Genomic DNA, 27024 nt, shown 5'->3' with positions numbered 1-27024 from the left:
CTTGTGCCCTCTTGTGTTTGCAAAGCCTTATTATATACAAAGTGAAGTGGTATTTTGTGAAATATACCAGGCAATAAATTAAAAATAAATACAAAGGAATTTGTTGTGTAGCTCGTGAAGGAAGGGAACATTGAATTCACTTCTTGATTGTTGATTATTAGGTGTTAGCCTTAATATGATCCTCCAAAAATGAAGAATTTGCCATTTTTCCTGATAAGTAGCTGTAGGCACACCATGCACTAACTAGGAAAATGATTACAAGGGTTATCAATGTTCATGCTTTAGGATATTTACTGATCACCAGCTGGGATAGGGGAAAAAATTCCCCATTAGTTAAAATGTAGGATAATTAAGCCCATCATGGAAGTAACATCTTGTCTTGGTCACTGTTGGGAACAAAATAACAGTTTAAATGGACCAGTGATCTGTCCCTTCCAATATAGCTCTTGGAAGAACTTATTATCCCTAATTTCTTGTGAATGACAGACAGAGAGAAGAATTCACAGGAAACAGAGTCTTCATTAGCACTCACTGTAGGACTGACATTACCTTCCAGTTTAACAATTATTTCTTTCTTATCTAATTGCCCTGATTCATTGGGTTTAGCGAGGATAAGATGCATAAACAGTTTATTTTAGTGAAGCACTCTTAATGATCTCTTTATTTGAGAATGAAAATAAACATTTGCCAAATAAGATCTCATACCACTTATGTTATGTGTAGTGAGGCTAGAAATTACTTGGAAAACTTGGGGAAAATAGATATTATTTATTTATTTTGTACATTTGTACCCCAACCTTTTCACCCCGAGGAGGGGTGGCGGCTCAGGGAGGCTTTACAACAAGCACTCATTTGAGTGCTAACCACAGTCATAGACACATTTAAAACAGATCATTAAAATACAATACATTAAAAATATTTGATTAAAATTATGCCAGTTTAAAAATAATTGTCAGGAACAGTCCATTGTCATGCATATCACATTGAGTCTCATCCCAATTTCTGCTGTTACTGTTCAGATGCTCAATCCCACAACCAGGTCTTTAGATTCTTTCTAAAAGGAGGGAGGGGGCGAGTCTGATGTCACTGAGAAGGGAGTTCCACAACCGACGGGCCACCACAGAGAGGGCCCTGTCTCTTGTCCCCACCAGTCACATTTGCGATGGTGGGGGGGATCGAGAGCAGGGGCTCTCCAGCTGATCTAAAACTTCATGATGGTTCATAAGAGGAGATACGTTCGGACAGGTAATCTGGACCGGGACCATAATTTATCAACAAAACTTTGGGTTAAACATAAATACAGGCTATAGCCCTACTGGAAAAGTTAACATATATGATAAGAGCAGCACAAGAAGAAATAAAACATGTAAACCATTGTTAGTTATATGTGTTGAAACAATAGTAAATTCAAACTACCAAATGATCAAGTAAAATTTGGATTAACAACTAAATAAATACTATTATAATAATATGCAGTGGAAGATACTGAAAAATGCAGGTGTAATAGATTTGACAGAACTGTATTTTTAAAGGTTATTGTGAATTGGGGAGGAATGCTCTGCCACCTGAGGTTCATGCCCTGCGGGACTTACCAGCTTTCCGCAGGGCATGTAAGATATACCTGTTCCGACAGGCTTTTAATGTTTGATACTGTTGTTTTTAAATTGTTTTAAATTGCTTTTAAACTTTGTTAGATTTTAGCTATTCTTGTAAGCCGCTCCGAGCCCCAGGGGAGTGGCGGCATATAAGTTTAAATAATAAATAAATAAATAAATAAATGGGGTGAGTTTGTTTGGCTTGAAATAGGTAACTTTTGCAGTAGACATATTGTATTATTGTTGACTGTCAGTAATTTTTTTAAAGGATAAGATGTATTAAAAACTTGGTTGTGATTCACTAATTTGGAATCACAGAATTGGGATGTGTTCTCCAACACCATGTAGTCCAATCCTAGCACAGCAACCTTGTATTTTAGTACAGATGGCTTTTAATTTACACAAGGTTGTATTCCTGGGCTCTTCCTTGAGCATGTAGGCTGGATCCCTTCTAAATGGCTGGATTTACACTCCCAGTCCAGTTTTAGAATGTGGATGAACTGCATTGAACTGGATTATATCAGTCCACACTACCCTATAATCCAGATCAATGCAGTTTATCCACATTCTGAAACTGGATTATAAGGCAGTGTAGGTCTAGCCACTGTCATATTATCAAGGAGGACCTTTCTAATTCCAGTACACATTGGAGAATTGATTTCCTGAACAAGAAAATGCCACATATTCTAGTGACCTACTTTTATTTTTCACTATCAAAAACAATGTTTTAAATGGTTTAAATTCAATAAGCAGTGTAATACTATTTTAATCATATTGTTGTGTATGTTTTTAGCTACTTATATTGTTTTTTGTATTTCTTTTAAGTTGCCTTGATTTACGGAAAAAGAGGTTATAAACATAAGTAGAATAAAATATGATTAAAGCATAACCAAAAGAACTCTAAATTCACTATGCCAGAACTGACAAAGCAAATGATCAGGGGATGACATCTATCCTATGTTTGGAGCTTTTTAGTTTACAGGAAAAGTGTGCAATAGAGATTTGGCAGAGGTGTCTATTTATGCATCATGTGGATGAAGGGATAAGATGTTTTTTCTTCACTCTTTCATAATACAAGAAGCAGGCATCATCCAGTGAAGCTGAATAATAGTGTGAAATTTAGGGCAGACAAAAGGAAGAAGTACCTCTGGACACATGAGACACATGTATAACTGAAGAATGGAATTCACTAACACAAATTGTGTTGGCGGCCATTAGTACATTAGAAACCTTTGAGGATATTGAGGACTGCAATCCTGCATCAGATGGACCTAGCATAACGCTCTACCTCCATCCATTGTATGTTTTCCCTCTCTCTCCGTTAGCTGTCAACTGCAAGGGGGGTTACTTTAGCTACTTCTTATGGATGGTGAAGGAAGGGATGGAGAGGCAATTCAAAGGGGCAAAACATAGCTGGACCAGGTTATAGAGGGGAATAAATGAAAATGTGTTTCCAAATAATGTACACCATCCCTTTTCTTACTCCTGGGAAAAAGATTAGCTACTTCCACAGACAAAAAGAGACATAAGAAACTAAGAGCATTCTGCCCAAGATCATCTCTAACTACTGGCCATGATGGATATAATATACATGAATTGATATCCGTGATTTCACTTACTCACTTATCCTCCCCTGCTTTTAGAAGTGTTTGTGTGCCTCTCTAGGGGCCCATTCAAACAGGTCCAAAAACCAAGACCTGTTTCTGTTTTTACTGGAGGCATCCAAACAATGTCTAATGGGGTATTTGGCTTGTGGAGACTCACTTCCTGGTAGTCCTGTGACTATCCAAGGGCGAGTCTCCATTGTCATAGCAAATTTTTTGGACTCCTGGAGGCCAAAGGTGCGAGATGGTGCCCACCCCCCAACCCAAGCCCCCAATTTAGCCCCTAAAAGTTAGTGAAAATGTGCCTGGCTCCCATAAGTTCCCTCCTTATGTTCTCCTGGTGTGAGGAAATTAAGCGTGAGAAGCCGGATGAGGGGGAGGAGGCATCATTTCTTCAAGTCAGGAACACACGAGGAGGAAAATTATGGCAGCCAGGTACCTTTTCTTTAACTTTTAGGGTGAAATTCGAGGGCCTGATTTTAATCGGGATGGCATTAGCCACCCTCACCCTTCAGGAAAGCCTAGAAGGGTTGGGGAGTGGGGACAGAAACCAGCACAGAAGCAAGTTATATAAACATGTTTCGGAGCAGATTTTGAAGCTGCGTGGAAGCGCCCTAGATTAGCCAGTGAAATTCTATGGTATGCATCTGGCCCAAGTATTGTCAAAATAGGGTTGGCTATTTATTTTTGTCCAAAATTTATTTACTCTTGGGCAAGTTCAGCACAAATGATAAAAAGTTCCAGTGTTTTTGCTACACTTCCAGCAAAGCTATGACCTTTTATGCATTTTTGATCATTTTTCTGGTGTTATATCCCATCTATATATCATTTTATAAATGTAAAAAAAAATCTTTGACTGCATAACTTTTGGTAAATTTAAGTCATTTCTTCCAGAATTCTTCTCATTCTTCTAAATGTATTGTTCAGCCTACATGTTTTGCCCACTGGATGACAGGTTCTTTTACTTCTTCATCAACCATGAAACCTTTCAGAAGGAACTGATAGAGTTTTCCTATCTGTTTATCTTTTAACTGTAGTAATAGGTTCAAATGACTCTCAGATTCTTGAATATCTTTCTTTTTATGTAACCCAGTGGTTCTCAATCTGCATCCCCATGCATTTTGGCCTCCAACTCCCAGAAATCCCAGCCAGTTTACCAGCAGTTTTGATTTCTGGGAATTGAAGGCCAAAACCTCTTGGAGACCCACAGGTTGAGAACCACTGATCTAACCAATGTCTTTGTTGAAGTTGATAATAATGAAACCAGACCTCACAACCTCTGAGGATGCCTGCCATAGATGCAGGCAAAACATCTGTGGAATTCACTCCCCGGGGAAATGAGATCAGCGACATCCCTCCTTTCCTTTAGGAAAAAAATGAAACTTGGATTTGGGACCAGGCATTTGGACATTCTGGCAGCTAAAGAAAGGACTTGACGATGGACAGGAATTGACTAAACAGAATGGAATTATGGAACTCTGAACGCTGAACATGAGATTAGTTTATTGATTGTGTTATGTACTGATTGTTTTAACTTGCTAATTGTTTTAACTGCTGTTTTGTATGTATGTATATCTTGTGTAGGCATCAAATCGTGCCTTTTTGTAAGCCGCCCTGAGTCCCCCCTCCCCCCCCCCCGGGGGTCGAGTAGGGCGAGGTAGAAGTACCAGAAATAAATAAATAAATAAATTGGAGAGAATGCTTCTGGAACATGGCCATACAGCCCAAAAAACTTACAGCAACCCAGTGATTTCAGCCACGAAAGCCTTCGACAACACATTAAACCACGTCATTGTTGAATCTTGTTTCCACAAACTCTGTAGTGTTTAAATTTTCTGTGGTGCCCCTTATCTAATAATTGTTTATAAGTTAAATATTCTCTCCTTGGTGTTCTTTACTGTGTAAATGCCTCTCGAGGTTTCAATAATTTTGGTATTTTATTGTAAAAGAGTATTTTATAATTCATAATTCAATATTCATAATTATTTCTGAATAGTTCCGAATTACTATTTGCTAACTGAATTCCCAGATATTTTACTTTAGTTGTAATATCAATTTCTGTTTTTTGTTTCAGCATCCCTTAATTCCCTTTAATCATATTATGAGTTACACTGTATATGCAGAATTGTAGTTCAGGAAGAGTAACATCTCTAAGGCAGTACTCGTTGCTAGGAAGAATACCCATAGACAGAGTTCTATTGTCCTTGTGTTTTGATGCTCTTCTTTCTAGTTGGCTATGTGATAACCAAAGATACTGGAGTACGTAAACCTTTTTTGCCTGGTGCAGTGTTGAGGAAAAGTAACTTTTGGAGTACAAGTTCTAGAGTATCCTGATGACCATGCTGGCTAAGAGTTTCTGGGAAGTGGCCTCAAAAAGTAACTTTTCTTGACTTTGGGTTCTTTTTGTGTTAAGTCAAATGAATATTTAGAAGTAGCTCAAAAGGTCAGAGAGATATAAATTAATTGACTGTATGGAAGACTGGTGGACAGTAGTCACATATTTGGAAACTAAACTTGTGAACTGGGATGGATCATGTAAGCACCAAACTATATGTTTGTATTAATTGGCTCAGAAAACATTGCTATTTATTTGTTATGCTAAGTGAACCAAAATAAATGTGAGCAACTAAGGAGAGTGAGCATAATTTTAAACTATAATTATAATACTCTTTGTTATCTGTGGGGGAGAAAGAACTTTGTTTATTGTTTTCTGTATTAGCTTTAAAAAAACTCAATAAAACCCAGTGTTCCAAAAATGAATTCTGCTTGTTTAATATTACAGAGTTGGAGTCCTTTGCAATGTAGGTATGCAAAATGTCATGGATAATCTGTTTCCTACTTCTGATTCAAGAGGATTTTTTCAATAAATGTTTTCATGTTGAATATTGCCATTTTTTTAATAAATGACTGTGTTTTAAATTATGTATTCATCAAACCTTTATTTCCACGCTTTGCTGCCTTGCCAGGGTTTTACATGAGTGACAGATGAAATAGTTTGCACAGACAATAGATAAGACAGTAAAAGTGTTCCTAGTGGCTCCGTTTCAGCCCAGAGCTGATCCAATGTGTTCCGATAGCTTGAGTAAAAGGTGAAGGTGGGAATGGCCTCCCACAATTTAACATCTAGAAACAAACTGGATTGGTATTTGAAGGCCACATGTCACACGTAACCTTGTCCTTCCACAGGGAAGAATGGTTAGAAAGCTAGAGAGAAATGTCTACAAGGCTGCTACACTGTTGCCTACCAACATCTGCCACCTGAAATGGTTTCCTCACTCTGCTTCCTGGTAGGTCTGGCCCATACTTTTTGCTTCCATGTGAAAATTGCGTTTTTTGTCCACAAATTTTGATGAAAGCCATTTTATCTGGGAAAGACAGATAATCCCTCTTCTACAGAGGAGCATTGAGTCTTGCAGTTTCCCCCCAAAAGAGCCTCAACTGTTATAATTCAGGGACAATTTCATTGCCACATATACATGTTGTATGAAACAAAAGTCTGTGATACAGTGGCTTCGCTGCTGCATAAAAAGAAAAGGAAGACATTGTTTATTCCATTAGATCTTGCCCATGGTTTATAGCTGACTTTTTTCCTTGACACTATTTTTCCTTCTACTTGGTTTGAGTGTCTTAGCATGATGGTGATCCTACTGAACTGTGTTACTCTTGGGATGTACCAGCCCTGTGATGATATGGATTGCCTTTCCAACAGATGTCAAATTCTGCAGGTAAGTAAGTCTCTCTTCAGAATGGCCACAGGTGAGCCATTTATGAGATCAGTATTCTCATTAGTCTTGTTGATATTTTCTGTGAAGCACTGTTAGTCATCAGCTAAAGCACATGAAAAGAAGCTCCATCACTAACTAGCATCTAAACATCAGATCTGACTCTTATTCTAACATCTGTTTTGGTAATCTCCAGTGTAAGTCTATAATATATTGCTGGTAACAAAGATGTTTATTCTTAGGTCAATACAAAAGTCTATCAGTGAAGCAGTATAGAATAATCATGGCATTATGTACCTACATGTTGCTTTGTTTCCCAGAGAGGCGTAATTGTAAAACTGGTAATGAATGCTTATAAAATCCACTTCACTTTTTCTCATGGCCCTTTCAGGTATTTGATGACTTCATTTTCATCTTCTTTGCAATGGAGATGGTCCTGAAGATGGTGGCCTTGGGGATCTTTGGCAAGAAATGCTATCTTGGAGACACTTGGAACCGCCTAGATTTCTTTATTGTCATGGCTGGGTAAGTACCCCCTTCCTCCTCCCTTGCCTTTTTCTTCACTTCTTATAAGCACAGTGCATCCTATTGTGTTTCCAGAGATGGTAACAAGTACTCTCTTAGCATGCTTTGTATTCTGTACTGGCCAGGTAAAAGAACACAAAAATATATGTCATCTTTTGTGCAAAATGATAATATCTATCTTTTGTGTATAATTGTTCTTATTAATGCAAAAAGGAGGAAAAATAGAGCCAAAATATAATTCAAAAAACTGATATTCATTTATAGCCTCCCACATGTTCCAAAATCAGGATAATTGCAAAGAAAATGTTGGCAAAAACAAAAACAAAAAACAGAGGAGCTCACTGCATTTCAACTGGCAAATCAAGCATCTACACGATACCTTACTCTTTGTGAAATAAGAATTGTAACAGCCTACTTTGCAAAGCTGTCAGGAAGGCAAACACCAAAAACCATTAGCATACTTTCAAGTAAAAAAGTACTACAGCTTTTTCCACATATATAAGTCAATTTCTGAGTTTGTCGTATTGTCAAATGTGGCAACAAACAGAATACAGGAATATGCAATGATGCAAGAATTTGCTCAGTTCTGCTTTGAGTAACTAAGCCCCCCTCCACACAACTGTATAAAATCCACACTGGATTATATGGCAGTGTGGACACAGATAACTCAGTTCAAAGCAGATATTGTGGATTCTCTGCCTTGATATTCTGGGTTATATGGCTGTGTAGAAGTGCCTTAAGGAAACAAGTTTCATTTTGAAACATAACTATCAAGCGGGAAGAACTTCCTACAAGGAAACTTTTCTTTATTTGATTACTCCACAAATGCCAGCCAACATGACCACTTTTCCAACTTCTGCCCCTAGCTGTGTCTTGCCCCTGATAATGAGGGAGTTGAAGATGCCATGTATCTCCAAACCTGTCCATCCTGGTAAGAGAGACTGGGCCTTTCAGTGTCAGGAGCAGTGTACTATTTAATACTTTAGGTATTTTAATACTCTACAGGCACCAGATCCTGTCTGATCTTGGAAGTTTGGCAGGTCAGCTCTGGCTAGTACTTTGATGGGAGACTACAAATTGATACTAGATATTGTAGGCTATATTTTAAAGGAAGGAACTAGTAAAACATCTTCTGGCTATTCCTTGCCTAATAAATACCTATGAAATTCATGAGGCACCATAAATCAACAGGCAACTTGAAGGCAGATACATAGACAGCACATATCTATCTGCGTAGAATAGAAAAACATAGGGCACATCTGGAAATGGCTGCATTATATATGAGTACTATCCAGATTTAAGTATTTGCACTTACTAGAAAACAGATAAAGAGTAAGACAGGTAGGGACAAAGAGGAACCTTCTTGATCAAATGAGTGCTATTTTCCTTTTCAGGCTTTTGGCATTCAGAGCATCTTTGTTTAAGAAAAAATAGAATAAAAAAGCACTGTGATTCTGCCTTTACATCCTTTTGGCCCACCTAAGGACACCACAGGGACATGTTGACATTTGAGTGTTTTTAACAGTGAGGTTGCTATAGTACAGCACTGCTTTCCACTTCACGTGTCTCACGGCACACCAGTCAAGGTGCCCACAAGGATTTGCCAGTCAAATGTTTAGTGAGCTTTCACTGCCTGCTCTAGTGGACATAATTTTGCAAAATGGTTTTTTTATATCATTTAAAATATAGGGGGGAGGCATAGTTTTTTCCTGCAAAAGCAAATAATCATCTGTCATACTTCAAGGTGGATGAACTGGCGGAGGGATCAAGCTTCAGAATGAAACAGGTTCATAGCATGAAAAGTAGCAGCAATTCTATTCTTCTTTCAGCTTAGCAGACCTGCTGGTTTATTTTAAACCAACAAAGATAATTTGATACCATCTCAGAGATGTTATTGTCCTGACTATTTAGTCCTCATTGCTTCATGCTGTCCAGTTTTATACAATCCAGAAATAAAGGGGGGAGCCATCAGAAATTGTGTTTTTATCATTTGACATATACACTCACTTGGTAAAGGTAAAGGTTTCCCCTTGATATTAACTCTAGTCGTGCCTGACTCTGGGGGGTGGTGTTCATCTCAGTTTCTAAGCCAGCATTGTCCATAGATGCCTCCAAGGTCATGAGGTCAGCATGACTGCATGGAGCACCGTTACCTTCCCACCAAAGTGGTACCGATTGATCTACTCACATTTGCATGTTTTCGAACTGCTAGGTTGGCAGAAGCTGAGGCTAATAGTGAACGCTCTCCCTGCTCTCTCATTCAAACAGCCAACCTTTTGGTCAGCAAGTTCAGCAGCTCAGCAGCTCAGCAGCTCAACCCGCTGCACTACTCTCACTTGTCCTGAGTGCAAATCTGATGACGTGTGTGTGTGTGTGTGTGTGTGTGTGTATGCTCACATCTTTGCCATCAGAGGAATTTAAATGACTAGGTAAATCTGCCTTCACTTCAAAATCTGTATTTTTAAAAGATTATTCTAAAGTAGAAGTTAAGCGCATTCAAAGAGAAAAAGCTAATAGTCTTTTTCACATTACACACTTATAGCACTTGGTTCGTACTTGAATGATCATATTTCTATTTTATGAAGTCTTAGGATTTGAGGGTCTCTGCTGGAGAACTCTAATGCCTCGCAAAGTTACAAACCCCAGGATTCCCTGGGATACAGCTATGATGTTTAAAGTGACATCAAAGTGGTATAATTGTGTAATGTGAAAGTGATGCTTTAATTTTGTGTTCCTACATGGCAGGGAGTTGGACTAGATGACCCTTGTGGTCTTTTGCAATTGTATGATTCTATGATTTTATGAGATCTGTCAGCAGCTATTTGTTGAAACAGCCATTGACAGTCTCTGTGATCAGAGACGCCATACTTCTCAGGAGGACATGTTAAGGAATAATATTTGGAGAGTAGAGATGCCTTCCTGTCTTGCTTGTGTACTTCTTGGACCCATCTGTTTGACAATGGTTGGAAAGATGATGGCGGAACAGAACTTCAAAAAATTACTTGTTTGGACCATAAGTCTCATAATCTCCAGATAACATGTCCAGTGATCATGTTATCTGGAAGATTTGGGGAAGCATAATCCAAACAAATTATTATTCTGTATGAATTATTGGTTCTTCTAATGTTCTTTGGATCCATGCCTACTCGGTTTTAGATATGTATAGCACTGATGCTAGCCGATGGTAAAGAGCAGCACCAAGGGCCAGATCCATTTGATTTTCTCCTTTCCGATTAAATGACTTTTGAACAACGCAGAAGCCTTCTCAATGAGGAATTCTAACCCTTTCACTATAGCTTTGTTGTTGAGGCAGATAATTTTTTTCAAAAAATATCCAAACACAAGAACCAAAAAGCATGTTCCAGTTCAAACCTCATACTTTCCTGACAGCCTTTGTTGTCAAACAATCCACAAGAAAGTTGTTGGTCAGCACTATCCCAATTTGTATTCCCTGGATTTGAGCCATAGGCAAGTTTCCAGCAAAGGAGAAGCCCTGTTGTAGGTAAAATCAAGGCAAGTCCAATGAAAAATCTGAAATCAATAACTTCCAGAAGGTCAGGAACAGCTAGATCTTGCTATGCCCCTGAAAGCCTGTTACATTTCCTTACCTACCCACTTGATAGAGATCTGGTGCAAGAGAATAACATTTAGTTAGACATCCTCTCTCAACCAGTAGACTATTTTGAGTAGATACATAGTTTGGCAGCCAAATACAGCTCCAAACCTAGCTGCCCAAACATCCTCTGGATTGTATGCAAATGAATCTGGCACTACACAGTTGGCTCAGCAAGCACCATGTGTGCAACTTAGCGTGCATAATGTTATGCCATTTCAGGGATGCTGTAATGTAAGCGGGGAATGGTTCTGCTGCATAATTTCTGAAGCACACATGGCAACCAAAGCTCATATTAACAAATATATTGGCATGGCTGCATGAACTAAAATGCAACTGCTCCAAAGCATTTCACTCACTTTTCCCCATTTAAGAAACAGATTGTGTTGTGATGTTTGAAAATATGTAAACAAAAATGACACAAAGCATGGGGACATTCTTTTTTTCAGCAATTGTAGCTAAAGGAAAGTGGTTTCTATAGTAAAAAAAAGAAAAAGAAATTGTTCCCAGTTCTCATGTAGGGGGGGAAGAAAGGGTACAGATACCTAACATTTGCCTACAAGAACCATCCTGGTGAGCTGTGAATAGATTCCTCCTTTCCCCTCATGGCAGGTTATTCCTTCTCTGTTATACTCCTTCCTCCCTACTGCCAACATTCATTCTGATATGCATTGGCCCATTTCCTAAGCAATATGGTTTTGTCAAAAATTGTGATTCATGAAGCTTGTTTACAGACCATCCCAGAATCACAGAATTGATTATAAGTAATTCATATGGCAAATCATGCCAGTTATAGTAATAGCATCTGGTAATGCCAAAGTGATTATTATACAAGCCACACATTATTTTAAATGTGTACAATCCATAGGAATGAATCCAGAAACCATAGCTCCAGAATTATACAGTAGATTAGCCTCTCTCAACCTTGAGACCTTCTGACGCATAGGCCTACAATTCCCACCACTTATGGGCAGTGGCTGTGCTGACAGAATGATGAGAAAAATGGTCCACTATGTCTGAAGGGCATCAGTTTGAGGATTAATAACATGAAACTGACATTCTGTTGTTGATGGTTCTCTGATTTAACCTGGTAACAAGCACGATTGAACTCAGAACTGTTCTCATGTAGCCCTTGTAGCTTTTAAGGTGCACTGATTAGTAGCTGAGACTGAGTCGATCCTTGGAATTCAAATGTCTTGCATTTCAGTGCCATTAAAAATAGAGAAATCTGTTCCTCATCAGTTACAAGTATTAAGATACCTGAAGGGGTTCTTCACATCTTAGTCCTTTCCAGACAAGCTTGCCACACTTTCTTTGATTGTCCACAGAATGGATTATCCTGGAAAATATGGTTTATGCTTCAACAAATTATGTTAAAACCTGCTGGGTGATGCAGTGGTGGCATACTCTTACTTCTTGTCTAAGATGTATTCCCTTGGAGATCTTCTACATGGAGCCAGGTGGTAGTTGTGATTTGGGGATTGCTACACTGAAAGATTGCATAATGCGCCCTTCCTTTTGTCACCACACTCTCTGTCTCTGTTTCCTCAGCTGTGAAATTAGAGCCACGCAAGACTAGTGCAATGGCTGCATATACCACCCTCCAATTTTATAAATTAATTGAGTGATTAAATTGGAGGGCCCTATGTGGCCACTTGAAGGAAGGATATTAATTAATCCTTCCTTTCTCCCTGAGTGGAGCCAAGGTGGCTTACAACAAGGTTTAAACAAAATGTAACTAAAAATCTGATAATGCAAAAGCTAAGAAAAAAAACAACAAACCACTGAATTTCCTATCCCATTGAAATACCTTAAAACAATATGAATTTATTTTAAAATAATGACTATAAAATGCAGTACAGTCACCCTATTGGAAGACCCTTCTGCATAACTAATTAATTACCAAATGTCTGCCTAAATTAGGAAAGCTCTTAGCTTGCAAAAGGAGACCAGACTTCTGTGGGAGGGAATTCCTCAGCTTGGCAGTTGCCACTAAAACAGGCTTGCGTGTGTCTTCTTCAGGCAACCTGTCAATGGTGGGATCATGGAAAAGTTGTCCTCCAAAGATCTGAAGAGTCGGGCAGGCTCACATAGTAAGATATAATCTTTCAGATAGTTTGACCGTAAGACTTACATTGCTTTAGATGCCATAATCAGCATTTAGATGTCATAACCAGGACTTTTAATTGAACCTGAGAACCAACTATTCTCAACCCCTGCTTTAATATAATATGATGAAGCTTTAAGCAGATCTCATGTAGTCTTTTATCTAACTTCTAATAATCCAAAAGTGGATTTGTTTCTGGTGATGTTACTTCTGCCATACATGAAGCAAAAAAAAATGTTGTTGATGGTGATGTTGATGTTGTTGTTGTATTTATATCTCAATTCATTTGCTGATATCATATATTCCAAAGGTCCCAATGTGGCTGGGATTGTCCCGACTAATCCTCTGTTGCCACACTGTTTCAGCAACTTTGAAATTTCCAACTGGCCCAATTTGACAGTCCTAATTTATCCTCTGCTGTGCACTGTTTCAGCTACTTTAAAATGCCCCCAGTTTCATTGCCCTCTTCCCACTTTTCCCACTTTGGTGTACTTCCATTGTTACAAACTGAATGCAAAAATATTTTGCAGTCAAATTTGCAACAAAGAGAAGTAAGCGTCCCAGAATCTTGCCATTCCCAGTAGGACCAGGCAAAAGCAAACTGCTGAAACCTTTCCTAGCCTGTGTTCTTCGTTAATCATTTTTCCCATCTTGATCTCACTCTGACATTGCTTGTCCACATGCATCCTAGGTTTCATCTTTTCAGTGCTGGAGAATATACGATCCTAATAGTGCCGCTACCTTCTCTGAGCCTGTAAAATAAAAAATGGGCTCTAAATTAAAGTAACACTGTGACCTACCTAACAACATGCCTGGTTTTCTTTTTGTTGTTTACTCAGTTCTCTTCTCTCCCTTCTCTGCCCCCTCGCAAATGCCAAGAGCTATAGTTTTGCCTAAGTAAATTCTACTGTCTGCTCCCCACCTTCTCGCCCCCATTCCCCATGCAGTTTAGCAGCTTTAGGAGGAAGACTCTGCTGTCACTAAAAATGTTCAGTTTCCATGGCAATGAGAAATGACATCACTAGAACCTTCTCTCCCCCTCCCCCACAACCCTGGCTTATGGAATGAATTTTAAACTAAAAGGCCCCAAATCAATATTTTCCATCTTTGTCATTTCCCCCAAGAAATCAGAGCTCCCCAAATGAAAGCATCTCTCTTTTTGCTGAACTAAATAAATAGTCTAAGTGCACCAATAAATGATCAGTCCTCTCCCAGGTTCTACTATGTATGGCTGCCCTCCAATCATTTAGTAAGAATTACTTGGTAAAGTTATAGGGACCCAGCTGTCTAATGTGGCCAGAGTTTGCTGCTACTGAAGAACAAAGATTATCTTCATTCTACCAATGGTTCTCTTATTAAGAACTGGTTGACTTGTGACCGATAATACTGGCTCATAACATCCTACTTAAAGGAATTTGTTTTTTTCTCACAATGGTTGAGAATTCAGTCTTACATCTAAACAGTCAAAATCATTGGTCCGCTTTGAAATGATGGGCCATGATTTCAGTGGCTTTGTGGTCAACAAACAAGTCAAGGGAGAACATCTCCAAATGTCAACATCATAATTTCCCCTTTCCTTAACTTTATCTAGTTTTGTTGCTTGAATACATAAGACTCTGTTCTTTCCATGCAACCAGTGCTGTAGTTAGATAATTTTAAACCTAAGTTCAGAAAAAGCCTATGCTTATGTATGGCAGCTCTCTCAAATCTGCCACCCAGCATGGCAGCTGGACCTTTTGATCTTTCTTCCTACTACCCAGCTCTTTCTATGGTAATGTGCATCACTTCATCAAATTCAAACTGACATCCTAGCCTTCCATTGTAAGGGGTCCTTCCTGGTTATTCTGCCAAGTGGAAACCTGAGGCTCTTTTACATCACACCATTATAACACTATGATTCTACTTCAACTGCTATGGTGGTTAGCAATGGGGTGTGTGTTCAGCAGAGGAAGACAGCAGGAGGTCACTTGCATTGACCAAATGCTGCCAGCATGCATCTTCGTTGTGCTTTTCTATCCTGAGAAGATCAAAACAGACTGCTCCCCATAGAGATGATAAAGGTCTGTTGTGTAGTTATCAATCACACTGTGATTCCACTTTAATAATCATGATTTTGTTGTTTAGAGAAATGTACTTCAAATTATCAAAGGCTGAACCTACACTGCTATATACTGGTCAGTATATAGACCCATACAGTGCAGCTCAAACTGCATTATATGGATCTAGTTTGTTGACTAGAGCCATAGGGCTCTAGTCAACAAACTACCAATCTCAGTATTGCATAGGATGCTCTAGGCAGCTAGTGGTTCCCTTTGGGCTACTGTGAAAGGGCCACTGGATTTCTGCCCCAAATGCTTGCCCTGATGGCATCCCCTGTGTTAAAGTTTGGCACCTGGTGTGCAAATGCAGAGTGGGTGATTCATGCTACTGACACTGAGTCACCAACTAACTGAACTGTCAATTTGTCTAACCTGATTTCAGCTGAGAGTCACCTACATGTCAGCTTAAGATGCTTACCTTGCCTGACTCATTGGGGAGAGGGCATCCTTGAATATACAAGACAGAATACATTATCTCTGTATTTTACTTATTCTGGCATCTCTTTTATATGTGCCAGAGGAACTATTCTTTGTGACCTTGAAAACCTGCCTTGTAATCATTCCTACCATGTCACACATATATAATAAAGGTCAGAAAACAAGGGCAAATATTTTAATGTTTCCATGTATTCCAGCTGCATTCCTGTGTCAAATGCAAAACTTTCCAGGGCACTCTATTTGCCAAGATGTAGAGCTAAACTGCAGAGTGAAATGTTATTCTACTCATTCAATTCTAATACAGAAATCTTCCACCTTGCAGGCAGACAAGAACAGATGGTAGTTGTCACAAAGTGCAGGTGAGAAGCTTAAGCCTTCTTCTGGACCAAAACACTTCAAATTTCAAAACAGAGGTTGCATGACGAAATACTGCGTCATGCAAAACAAAATCAAATCATGACATGCTGAAAACTAGATAAGATTTAGCCTCACTTCCTCTCTCGTATGTTGTTGTTCACTCGTTCAGTTGTTTCCGACTCTTTGTGACCTCATGGACCAGCCCACGCCAGAGCTCCCTGTCGGCCGTCACCATCCTCAGCTCGTTCAAGGTCAATCCAGTCACTTCAAGGATGCCATCCATCCATTCATCCATCTTGCCCTTAGTCGGCCCCTCTTCCTTTTTTCCTTCCATTTTCCCCAGCATAATTGTCTTCTCTAAGCTCTCCTTTCTTCTCATGATGTGGCCAAAGTACTTCATCTTGGCCTTCTACTATTTTTTATTTATTTATTTATTTACAGTATTTGCATACCGCTTTTCTCACCCTGAGGGGGACTCAAAGCGGTTTACATATAAGTAATGGCAAAATTCAATGCCAGTACAAACAATTACAATTATACACTACAATTAGACATAAATCAAGTTAAAAACAGTACATCCACAAGCAATAAAACAATCATTAAAACAATAAAACATTCTCATCCATCGAATCGCCATTCCAGTCATTGTCTTTCTGAAATGCTGCATACATTTACTTCTACTGCCCAAAAGCCTGGTCCCAAAACCATGATTTTAATTTTTTTCTAAAAGCCAGGAGGGAGGGAGCGGATCTTACCTCATTTGGGAGTGTGTTCCATAGGCGGGGGGGGGGGGGGTGCTGTTGACAGGAGCGGGAGCAGGGCCTCCCCGGATGATCTTAGATTATGAGGTGGGACGTAGGTGTGGATACATTCAGACAAGTAAGCTGGGCCAGAACCGTATAGAGCTTTATAGGTCAAAACCAGCACTTTGAATTGGGCTCGGAGATGGACCGGCAGCCAGTGGAGCTGGCATAGCAGGGGGGTGGTGTGCTCCCTGTATGCCGCCCCAGTTAGTAATCTGGCTGCCGCCTGTTGAACTAGCTGAAGTTTCCGAACCATCTTCAAAGGCAGCCCCACGTAGAGCGTGTTGCAGTAATCTATCTGGGATGTAACTAGAGCGTGGACCACCATGGCCAGATCAGACTTCCCTCCAATGAGCAGTCGGGCTTTATTTCCTGAAGTATGGACTTGTTGGATCTTCTGTCGGTCCAAGGCACTCTCAGAACTTTCCTCCAGCACCACAGTTCAAAAGCATCTATCTTCCTTCGCTCAGCCTTCCCTATGGTCCAGCTCTCACATCCGTAGGTGACTATGAGGATACCATTGCTTTGACTATGCAGATCTTTGTTGCCAGTGTGATGTCTCTACTCTTCAATATTTTATGTATACCAGTTGTAAAATACAAGGAATATAAGGAGAGTGGGAGAACTTTCAAAATCTCTTCTACCAACAGCAAGTAGTAGAATTCAGAAATAAGTCCACTACTTGAACTGTTAGCAGTGGTTTTCAACCTGTGGGCCTACAAATCCCAGAAATCCCAGCCAGTTTACCAGATGTTGGGATTTCTGGGAGTTGAAGGCCAAAACATCTGAGGACCCACAGGTTAAGAACCGCTGCATTAATGGAAAACTGGGATTAGATCTAAGGTATTGCAAGCTCTGCTTTCAAGAGAAAGCTTGGACCTGAGTTTCTTGACACCTTAGGTATTAGATTGGTTGCTTAACTGACTCCTGTAAATCTGTAAATCTTGCAGGAAAATTGCACCAAGGCTTTGTTTTGTTTGATGCAATTAGCTTATCTCCTGGGTGACTTCTTTTAACTAAGTTTGATACTGCTATACAGGTAGGAGTGGGAAAATCTACTATACTCAGGTCTAGTGATTTCAATTCATTTCTGATCTGGTGTCTTCACTTTAAGCTGTAGAACAAGTACTGATGGCTCCTGTGCTGATATGTTTTGTCTCCTTTTATATTACCTTGAACAACCCAATCTCTTAGGTTTTAACTAGATTTTAGTCCTCTGTTGACTCCTGCCCTTTATGGCTCTCTCCTAAAACAAACAAGCAAGCAAGCAAGCAAGCAAGCAAAAGCTATCGTAATGATCAGCTTTTCCTAGCTGTCAGTAGTAAACAGCAATAAATGAGTTAGAAATGGAACTGCTAGCCCATTGATGCATTTCTTGTGCACAACACAACTAGAGTGTCATGTAGGAAGATACATGTTGGCAACAACCATCACTTCCCATCTAATATCTGATTGAGCCAAGGTTGGGAATCACATTGCACTCCATTGCTGTTGAACTTTACCTCCCAGAATTCTTCACCATTGACTATGCTAGATGTGCTGGAATTTGCAGTTCAGTAAGTTCAAGACAGCCATGTTATCCCTACCCTTGAATTAGGCTCTCAGACATAATGCTCAGGCAGCAATGGTTAGTTGCCATAAGTGCACAGAGTGCTTCAGTTCAGCACCACTGACAACTTTTTTCAAATATAAGCCATATTGAAGCCACTGAATAACAGCTGGTGAATATGATATCTGATTTCCTATTAATCACTATATTGGCAGTTAAGTAGGAATCTGCTTTTTAAACACAAACCCGTAGCGCAGCGTGCCCTACTTTCTTGAGTCATCTGAGTACACATTACTGAATCCCTAACTGTCAGTAAACAGGCACCTCTGACATTGGTCTGCCCTAACCCTTCTTGATCTCTTCTTGTAATACACTATAATTTTGGATAATTGTAGGCTGTAATTTATTTAGGTTTGTACGTAATTGCATCCAACTATATGTGTATTTAAAACATTGTCTTTCTCAGCTTTCCCCCTTTTTTGATGTTTTGCTCTTTGTTTTAAGTTGCAAGCTCTTCTCTGTGAACTCTATTATTAAAAACTTTTAAACTGTTGAACACTTTTAAACAAGATAGAACATGAAGATGAAGATTCAAACAACTACAAGGCAATGCTAATTCAAAGAGCAAGCTTGCAAGAATTAAGCCCTTTACTTCTTGACTATATCCCATTGCAATAAGTGAGTCTAAAAAGGACTGCAGTTTGGCTGGATAATTAATGTGCAGTGAACAATTATAATTGTTCCTATTTGGATTTTTTTTTTTTTTTACAAACATGATTGAATATAAGAGAACTATTTAGTCATGGATGTTAGTTCAGTGATTTAAGCACATTCAAAAGTAGGAGAGAAATTATGTTTATACTGTAAAATTATGGCTATACTTGACATTATACTCTTCTGTGTTCACTTCGGGATGGATCAAGGGAAGAAGTGAAATGCAAAGTATGAACAAAATCTGAGCAGAAATGTCTATTCTAGTTACAATTATGAGCTGGATCATGTCATGGAGAGATGTACGAAGATAGTGGTTGACCAGAAAGTCTTCAGGATTGAAATCCTCATGATTAATTTCTCTTTCATATAGTGGGCTGGACTGAGATCTAACTATTGTCCAACCTCATCTGTTGAATAATAGAAGGACGGATTTGCGTGACTATAGACAAGAGGAAACTGCAGGGATTTTCTAAAAATATTTTTGTACAAGAGGTAAGGCAAAGGTTTTCCCCTGACATTAAGTCCAGTCGTGTCCAACTCTGGGGGTTGGTGCTCATCACCATTTCCAAGCCAAAGAGCTGGTGTTGTCCACAGACATCTTCAAGGTCATGTGGCTAGCATGACTGCATGGAGTGCCGTTACCTTCCCCCCGGAGAGGTACCTATTGATCTATTCACATTTGCATGTTTTCGAACTGCTAGGTTGGCAGAAGCTGGGGCTAACAGGGGGAGTTCACGCTACTCCCCGGATTTGAACCTGTGACCTTTAGTCAACAAGTTTAGCAACTCAGTGCTTTAACCCACTGCGCCACGTTGTACAAGAATATCTAAGCAAATGTAGTCTATTTATACACTGAGGATTCCAGCAGAAATAGGCCCTGCAAGTATCAGAATGCAGTATTCTCTATGCTGTATCTAGTTTAAAACTGCTGAATTTGTGAGAAATGGGATACTAGAGGTATTCTGGAAATAGAAATTGTTGCTTCCCAACCATTCGGTGTTAATGAGCTGCAGACACCAAATATGGCCTGCTGATGTAAGAGCAAATCCATAAACAAGCACTTGCTGGCTTATACACTTTAAAGACAGAAACAGTGCTAAACATATGCATTTGACAGTTTATGTGTGGAAAACATAAACAGGTAATCCAAATCGAGAAAGAAAAAATAGTATATACAGCACTGAGATTGCAGTGGAATTTTACTTAGGAAAGAGCTGTACATTCACTTGTGTATTCATTCATTGTACATGTGTTCACAAGATTTTCAGGTTCAGAGTGGGCAACAAAAATGAAATACCTAGCAAGTATAACTGAGCCCTTTGTTCGTGCTCCCTACTTAACCCCACTGTAAAATAGCTGTCCTGTAAGCAAGGTTATTGAGGCTGCCAGGGGCTCATTCACAAACTCAGATAATAGTGCTATGTTCTACTTCTTATAGAGTTATAAGGCTTGCACCTTGTTGAGGCTCAAGAGCAGTTTAGCTGAGAATTATAAATGCCCTTTCGTAAAATGGAACTCCCGGGATTCAATGAAATGCCATTACAGTAAAAGTAGAAAGAAATGTGATATGAAACCGTTTAATTCACATGTGATGCTTTTCCTACCTATATACTTCCCAGGGTAATAATTGTATTATGCAGAAAATAATACAGGTTAAATATCCCTCATCCATAGTATGGATTTTGGAATACTTGCATAAACAAGTACATAATATTAGAGATGGGATCCAATCTAAACACGATTATGTTTCATATACACCTTTATATACATCACATGAAGGTAATTTTACATACAATATTCTAATAATTTTATGCATGAAATAAAGTTTGTGTACACTGAACCATCAAAAAACAATGATGTCATTATCTCAGCTACCTATGTGGACACTACAGATGTTGGAGTATTTTGGATTCAGAATTCCAGATATTCAACCTGTTTAATGTAAAAGTAAGCCGTAAAATAGAAATGTAGAGCGTCACCTATAATAATACAGTTTATGTTGTTTTCATTATTTAGGGCGCTTCCTGACAGCAATTTATTGTGTGAAATGGGATAAAGTAACTGGTGTCCAAAAGAAGTGGGTTTTCCTGTCGTATGTCCCTATTGCAGCACCGTAACTACAACGCTGGAAAGGCAGCACCCCCCCCCCCACCACCAAAACAACCTCTTTAAAATAAAATAAAAAGACACTGGGCCACCATTATGCCTCTCTGGAGACTTCCTGGCATGTATGAATATTGCACCAGGAAGTGTAGGGGAGCTCAGCGAAGGCCAGGATCTCCTAATGCAAAATTGGTACACGTCAGGAAGTCTCCAGTGAGGCATAATGGCAGTCCAGTACATTTTTATTTTATTTTATAGGTTTGGGGGGGGGGGGGAGGTGGGTTCCTGCTTTGCTTTTCTGGGCACATGGGGCCTGAAAAAGCGAATTAGGCTGTTCAGACTGACCCCTTGGTAGTCCCAAGAATACCCGGGGGTCAGTTCCCACAGGGACCATACTCCATTAGATCTGGGTCTTTCAGAAATACCTGGGACTAATGGAGTATTTAAATAATTTGTGACAAAGCAGGCTTTTCTTGCTTTGTCATGAATTATTCCTCTTTTACTGGAGCCATCGTTTGAACACCTCTGGTAAAAACACAAGAACTTGTGCATTTTGAGCGCTGTCTGAATGGGCCTCTAGAACTATTTTCTGGCCCATGAGTAACTGGCAAATGTCTTACCCAATTGTTCCAACCATACAACTTTGGTGGGTTTGGTTTGTTGATGTTTCAGTTAGAACACACTGTTACTGCTGTGTGCCTTCAAGGCATTCCTGATTTATGGCAACCCTTAAGGGAAGCCTAACATAGGGTTTTCTTGGCAAAATTTGCTCAGAAGAGGTTTGACATTGCTTTCTCCTCAGGCAGAGAATGTGACTTGCCCAAAGTTGTGTGTTGGGTTTCCATGGCTCACTGAGGATTTGAATTCTGCTCTCCTGAAGTCAAACCTCTAGGAACAGCCTACTCACCAATATTTTACATATGAAAGCTGAACACATGTGGCCATGCAATATCAAAGTGTGGCCAAGATGGCAAACATTAATAATGAGGAGGAACACAGAGATTAGGAAAAGAAAAAGAAGAAAAGCAGAGGGATAGATACATCAGGATATTTCAGAAGCAACTCAAAAAACGAAATGACAAATTATTAATCACGATAGTCTATTCTAAATCATGACAGTTATGGGATAAGGAACAGTATGGATTATTTTGGGGAGACTGAAAGAGAACATATGTATTTTGTTGCTCTTTTCAGCTGTATTTTGCAATCTTAAAAAGAACTTGCACTACTATTTAAAAAATTGTGGCCTCCTTTCCCACTTGCTGAATGTCACCTTTGTAGTGGACAGCAGTTGGATATCAACTGAAAATGCACACCCACTTTTCCTGAGTGGGTGGAATATTCTTCCAGCAGCTCATTTTATTTGAGAGGTTAATACCAAAGAAAGGGCAGGGACTGAAGCAAGCTTATTAAAATATAAAGTCAAAACGAATCCTAACCTTTTTGAAAACCTAAAAAAGAGGGAACTTTCTTCCATGCAGTTGTTTCTTCTTCTCCTGCCTCTCCTCCCCCCAAAACTGATAGAAATAGCATGCAATGAACAATGAGAACATGGTTGAATGGTATAGGGGAGATGGGCTGGGATACGTTCCTTAGTAAAGTGTAAACTGAAACAGGATTCCAGCCAAAACATTCAAAACTATTTGTCCTGTATTGGAAAGTTTGAGACCTTCTGCTCAATCTTATATGGAGCTTGATTTGAAGCTGCCTGTATTTCACCAAGTTGGTACAGTACTTCCCAATACACGCAGAGATGAATCAGTGGATCGTAAGTGAACAAAGGATGGGACCAGGTGAAAAGGGGAGATAGAAAAAGAGTTCATAAAACCATTTTAATGAAATGAATCCGTTAATTTTGTGAACTGTTGTCATTAGAATTACTTTTTTTCAAGCAAAAAGTGGGTGCTAGAAATAATATCATACAAATGCTGAGTGGCGCAACCTGGGGATCACAACCAGACATAGTGAAGACATCAGGCCTTGCGCTTTACTACTCTGAAGCTAAATACACATGCCTAGTGTGGAACACATCTCATCATGTTAATCAGTATATTTTATTTACAACATTTCTACCCCGCCCTTCTCAACCCCCGAGGGGGCCCTCTGAGTGGCTTACACTGGCAACATTCAATGCCACAAGTATGACAATATAACAGCAATATAAAACCATAAATAAACAATAGATTAAAAACAATAAACATTAATTATCCCAGTCATGGAGCCATTTCCGTTATTAACACAATCATATGGTTGATGTGGCTCTTCATGAGACATGCCACATTATCACAGGATGTCTACATTCTACACTACTGGAGAAATTATACTGTTTAGCCAGTATTGCACCACCTGACATACGTCAGGAAACAGCAGCCAATAATGAAAGGACCAAGGCAGTGACATCTCTGGCCCATCCCCTGTTTGGATATCAGACAGCACGCCAACACTTTAAATCAAGAAATAGCTTTCTAAGATATACAGAGATACTTGCAGGAACACCTCAGCAAGCAAGAGTCCAAAAGTAGCAGGCTAAAACCCAGCACCACAATCCATGGCTGATACTAAACGAGAGACTCCCCCTGGGCACATAGAAAACTGAGGTCCAGAACCAATCTTCAGAAATGGGGCTACAAGGTGGAATCTACGACATGCAAGTGTGGAGAAGAGCAAACCATAGACCACTTACAGCCTGAGCCCTGCCACATGCACAACAGAGGACCTTCTTACAGTGACACCAGAGGCACTCGAAGTGTCCAGTTTCTGGTCAAAGGACATTTAGAACAATTCCAAGTTTTTAACTTACTTTGTGTTTTTAAGTACATTATAACTGTACCCTCAACTTTTGCTTCTGACACGATAAATAAATACCCAAGGCCTTTTTTCCTATATTATATCATGTCCCTTTCTCATTGATCCAGGCTATCTTTCTCTCCTGCCACTCCACTGCTCTTTTTCTTTCCCCTGTTCTATCTTTTCTTCGATGCTTTTGAGCTGTGGTGTTGGAGGAAAGTGCTGAGAGTGCCTTGGACTGCGAGAAGATCCAACCAGTCCATCCTCCAGGAAATAAAGCCCGACTGCTCACTGGAGGGAAAGATACTAGAAACAAAGTTGAAGTACTTTGGCCACATCATGAGGAGACAGGAAAGCCTAGAGAAGACAATTATGCTGGGGAAAGTGGAAGGCAAAAGGAAGAGGGGCCGACCAAGGGCAAGATGGATGGATGGCATCCTTGAAGTGACTGGACTGACCTTGAGGGAGCTGGGGGTGGTAACGGCCGACAGGGAGCTCTGGCGTGGGCTGGTCCATGAGGTCACGAAGAGTCGGAGGCGACTGAACGAATGAACAACAACAACATCTTTTCTTCAACTGCCCTACTCTTTATGTTTTGCTAGTATTTAACTTTACTCTGGAGATCACAGAATGTTTAATCAGACAGCAGGGATCTCTCTCTCCCCCACCCCCACAACTCATTCTCTTTTTACCTTTTTGAAGAGTTTAGAAGCCCAGCATTAGGAAAGCAAGAGCAACATTTAGAGTGCAATTTTCTTTGCCATGTGTCTATTTCACCTGGAGCTGCCTATACACCTTTTTTTTTTGCTACCTATAGAGATCTGCCACCTTATGACTGAAATTAGTGCTTCAGGCAACAAACAGATTTAAATTAAATAAAACAACAACCATTTTAAAAGCTAAATTAATGCCAAGTTTCAGATTTTCAAGTATCATGATCTTGGACCTATGGCAAACACATGCACAGGCAATATACACTCTTTGCTACTTTGAGTCCCATTTAGGGAGAAAAGTGAGAGATAAATTAAAAAATATATATTACGATTACTATTATACTCTCTTTTGTTGCTATTGATTTTTTAAAAATTTATTAGATTTATACCCCACATTTCTCTATAAGAATTTCACATAAAGTAACTTCTAATAAATATTTAGTGCTATTGATATAATTAATTTTAATATTATTAACTATTATATTAATATTAATAATAATTTAACATTTTTAAAATGTGCACATTTAAAGTATAGACAACAATTAAAAATAAAGAGGCATAGGAAATAACAAAATACATTTGCTTTTCCTTGGATAGTTCCTGCAATGCAGCACCTACTTGGCAGCCCTCCATTGCTATTTAAATAGGTCAGGCTAGGATAGCTGCAAACCTCCAAAGGAAAGGAGACATATGCATGTGGTGTAAACACCGCTCTCCCTGTGTACTCCTGGTGCTCATTTTGTGACAAATATACCGAGCCTTCGAATGATTTGAAAACAGAAATAGTCATACTTAAAATGGGCCCATTGAAATCAATGAGATATGGGTTAGTCATCACGAACTTGATTTCAATGAGTCTTTTCTTCCACCTATGACTAAGTCTGGTTCCAAGCAAATTCTTTAATTGACATCAGATATAGCTATTAAGTGACTCACAGCCAAATTCTATGCATATTATGCAGAGGTTCAATTCAGTTCAATGGAGCTTATTCCCAAGTAAGCATCCGTAGGATTGCAGCCTCAGCTATTTTGGAAACCAGACTTTTCCAGGTGCCAAAATAAAGATTTCAGAGCAAAACTCCCGAGGATAGATTCTCAAAGACAGAAGCAACAGCAATGAGCAGCGTTATTTCTTTTAACCTTCAAAACAAGTTAGCTGCCTTTTTGCTTTTTAAAAAATCTGGCTCAGATCTAAATTTCCAGCCACCCCCTGCCCCCAGCCGCAGAGCTGTGCAGCCCACACTAAGTAAGTCACCACTTGACTTGACTGCTTATGTCTCTACACATTAGCTTCAAAGCATGGCTTGAACTCTTAATGGAGTCTGACAATTTTTGTGCTCTTCCTGACTTTGGAAGAAAGCTGAACATAACAAGGGTGTGAAATAATCATGTCCCATACATCAGTGAATGGGTGTCAAAGGCCTGGGCAGCATTCAAAAAACCTATGCTTAAAGACAAATGAATATGCTCCTTATTAAGTCAACATTTATTTACTCAATTAAGTTATTCATTACTTGGAGATGCTGAGCTTCTCATTTCCAGAATAGAACACTAAAGTAACGGTGTAATTAGTCATTAATTTTTCACTCCCAGAAGATATGTCTTATTCAGTAGCAGTAGAAGAAACACCGTAGAAAGAAACACAGTTCTGTTGTTGGAAAGCAAAGTAGAAAGGCTGAAATTGAATCTAGTCTCCTTCTTCTTTGGAAGCTTTTAAGCAGAGGCTGGATGGCCATTTGTCAGGGGTGATTTGAATGGAACATTCCTGCTTCTTGGCAGGGGGTTGGACTGGATGGCCCATGAGGTCTCTTCCAACTCTTTGATTCTATTATTCTATGATTCTATGATTCTATGATTCTGATGCCTTCAGAAAGTTATATTGAGATCAAGAACAAGGGAAAAAGGGTAAAAGGGACCTTAATAAGAGGTGCTTCAAGCCCCATGGTTAGAATATTTATTTTTTATTTATTTAGCAATTTTGTATACCGGTCTTCTCCCCTCTATCGGGGGACTCGGGCTGGTTTCCAACAATAAAATCACAAAATAGTCCAACTTCCAAAAGTATTACTGCAACTCCTGGCTGTATTTCTTGCTGATGTTTCCATTGTCTTTGTAAATACCTGTCAGGTGTTTTTTCAGCCAAAACACACTGACTCCCATCAGTTCTGGGCAGATGTTGACTTTGCTTCCTGAAATGATAACTGGTTTTTCTTCCCTCCTTAACTTAAAACAGCTAATGTCTTTGGTAATGTAAACATGTTGTTTTCCACCAAGAATTCAACAGTTAATCATTTG

The 27024-nt window shown here is 39.4% G+C and overlaps 1 protein-coding gene across 3 annotated transcripts in view; it reads left to right on the top strand.

The window, feature by feature from the left end:
- The window catches only part of CACNA1I (calcium voltage-gated channel subunit alpha1 I), a 411460-nt gene that overhangs the window by 209746 nt on the left and 174690 nt on the right, over window positions 1-27024 (top strand). For all 3 annotated transcript variants that reach the window (XM_060777091.2, XM_060777092.2, XM_060777090.2), the window contains exons 3-4: window positions 6813-6924; window positions 7313-7446. In XM_060777091.2, coding sequence (XP_060633074.2) covers window positions 6813-6924; window positions 7313-7446 — 246 coding nt within the window. The remainder of the gene's footprint in view (window positions 1-6812; window positions 6925-7312; window positions 7447-27024) is intronic.

Source organism: Anolis sagrei, chromosome 5 (genome assembly GCF_037176765.1).
Source record: "Anolis sagrei isolate rAnoSag1 chromosome 5, rAnoSag1.mat, whole genome shotgun sequence".
Lineage (NCBI taxonomy): Eukaryota > Metazoa > Chordata > Lepidosauria > Squamata > Dactyloidae > Anolis > Anolis sagrei.
The sequence above is the reverse complement of the archived record's forward strand: the minus strand, read 5'-3'. Positions and strand labels throughout refer to the sequence as shown.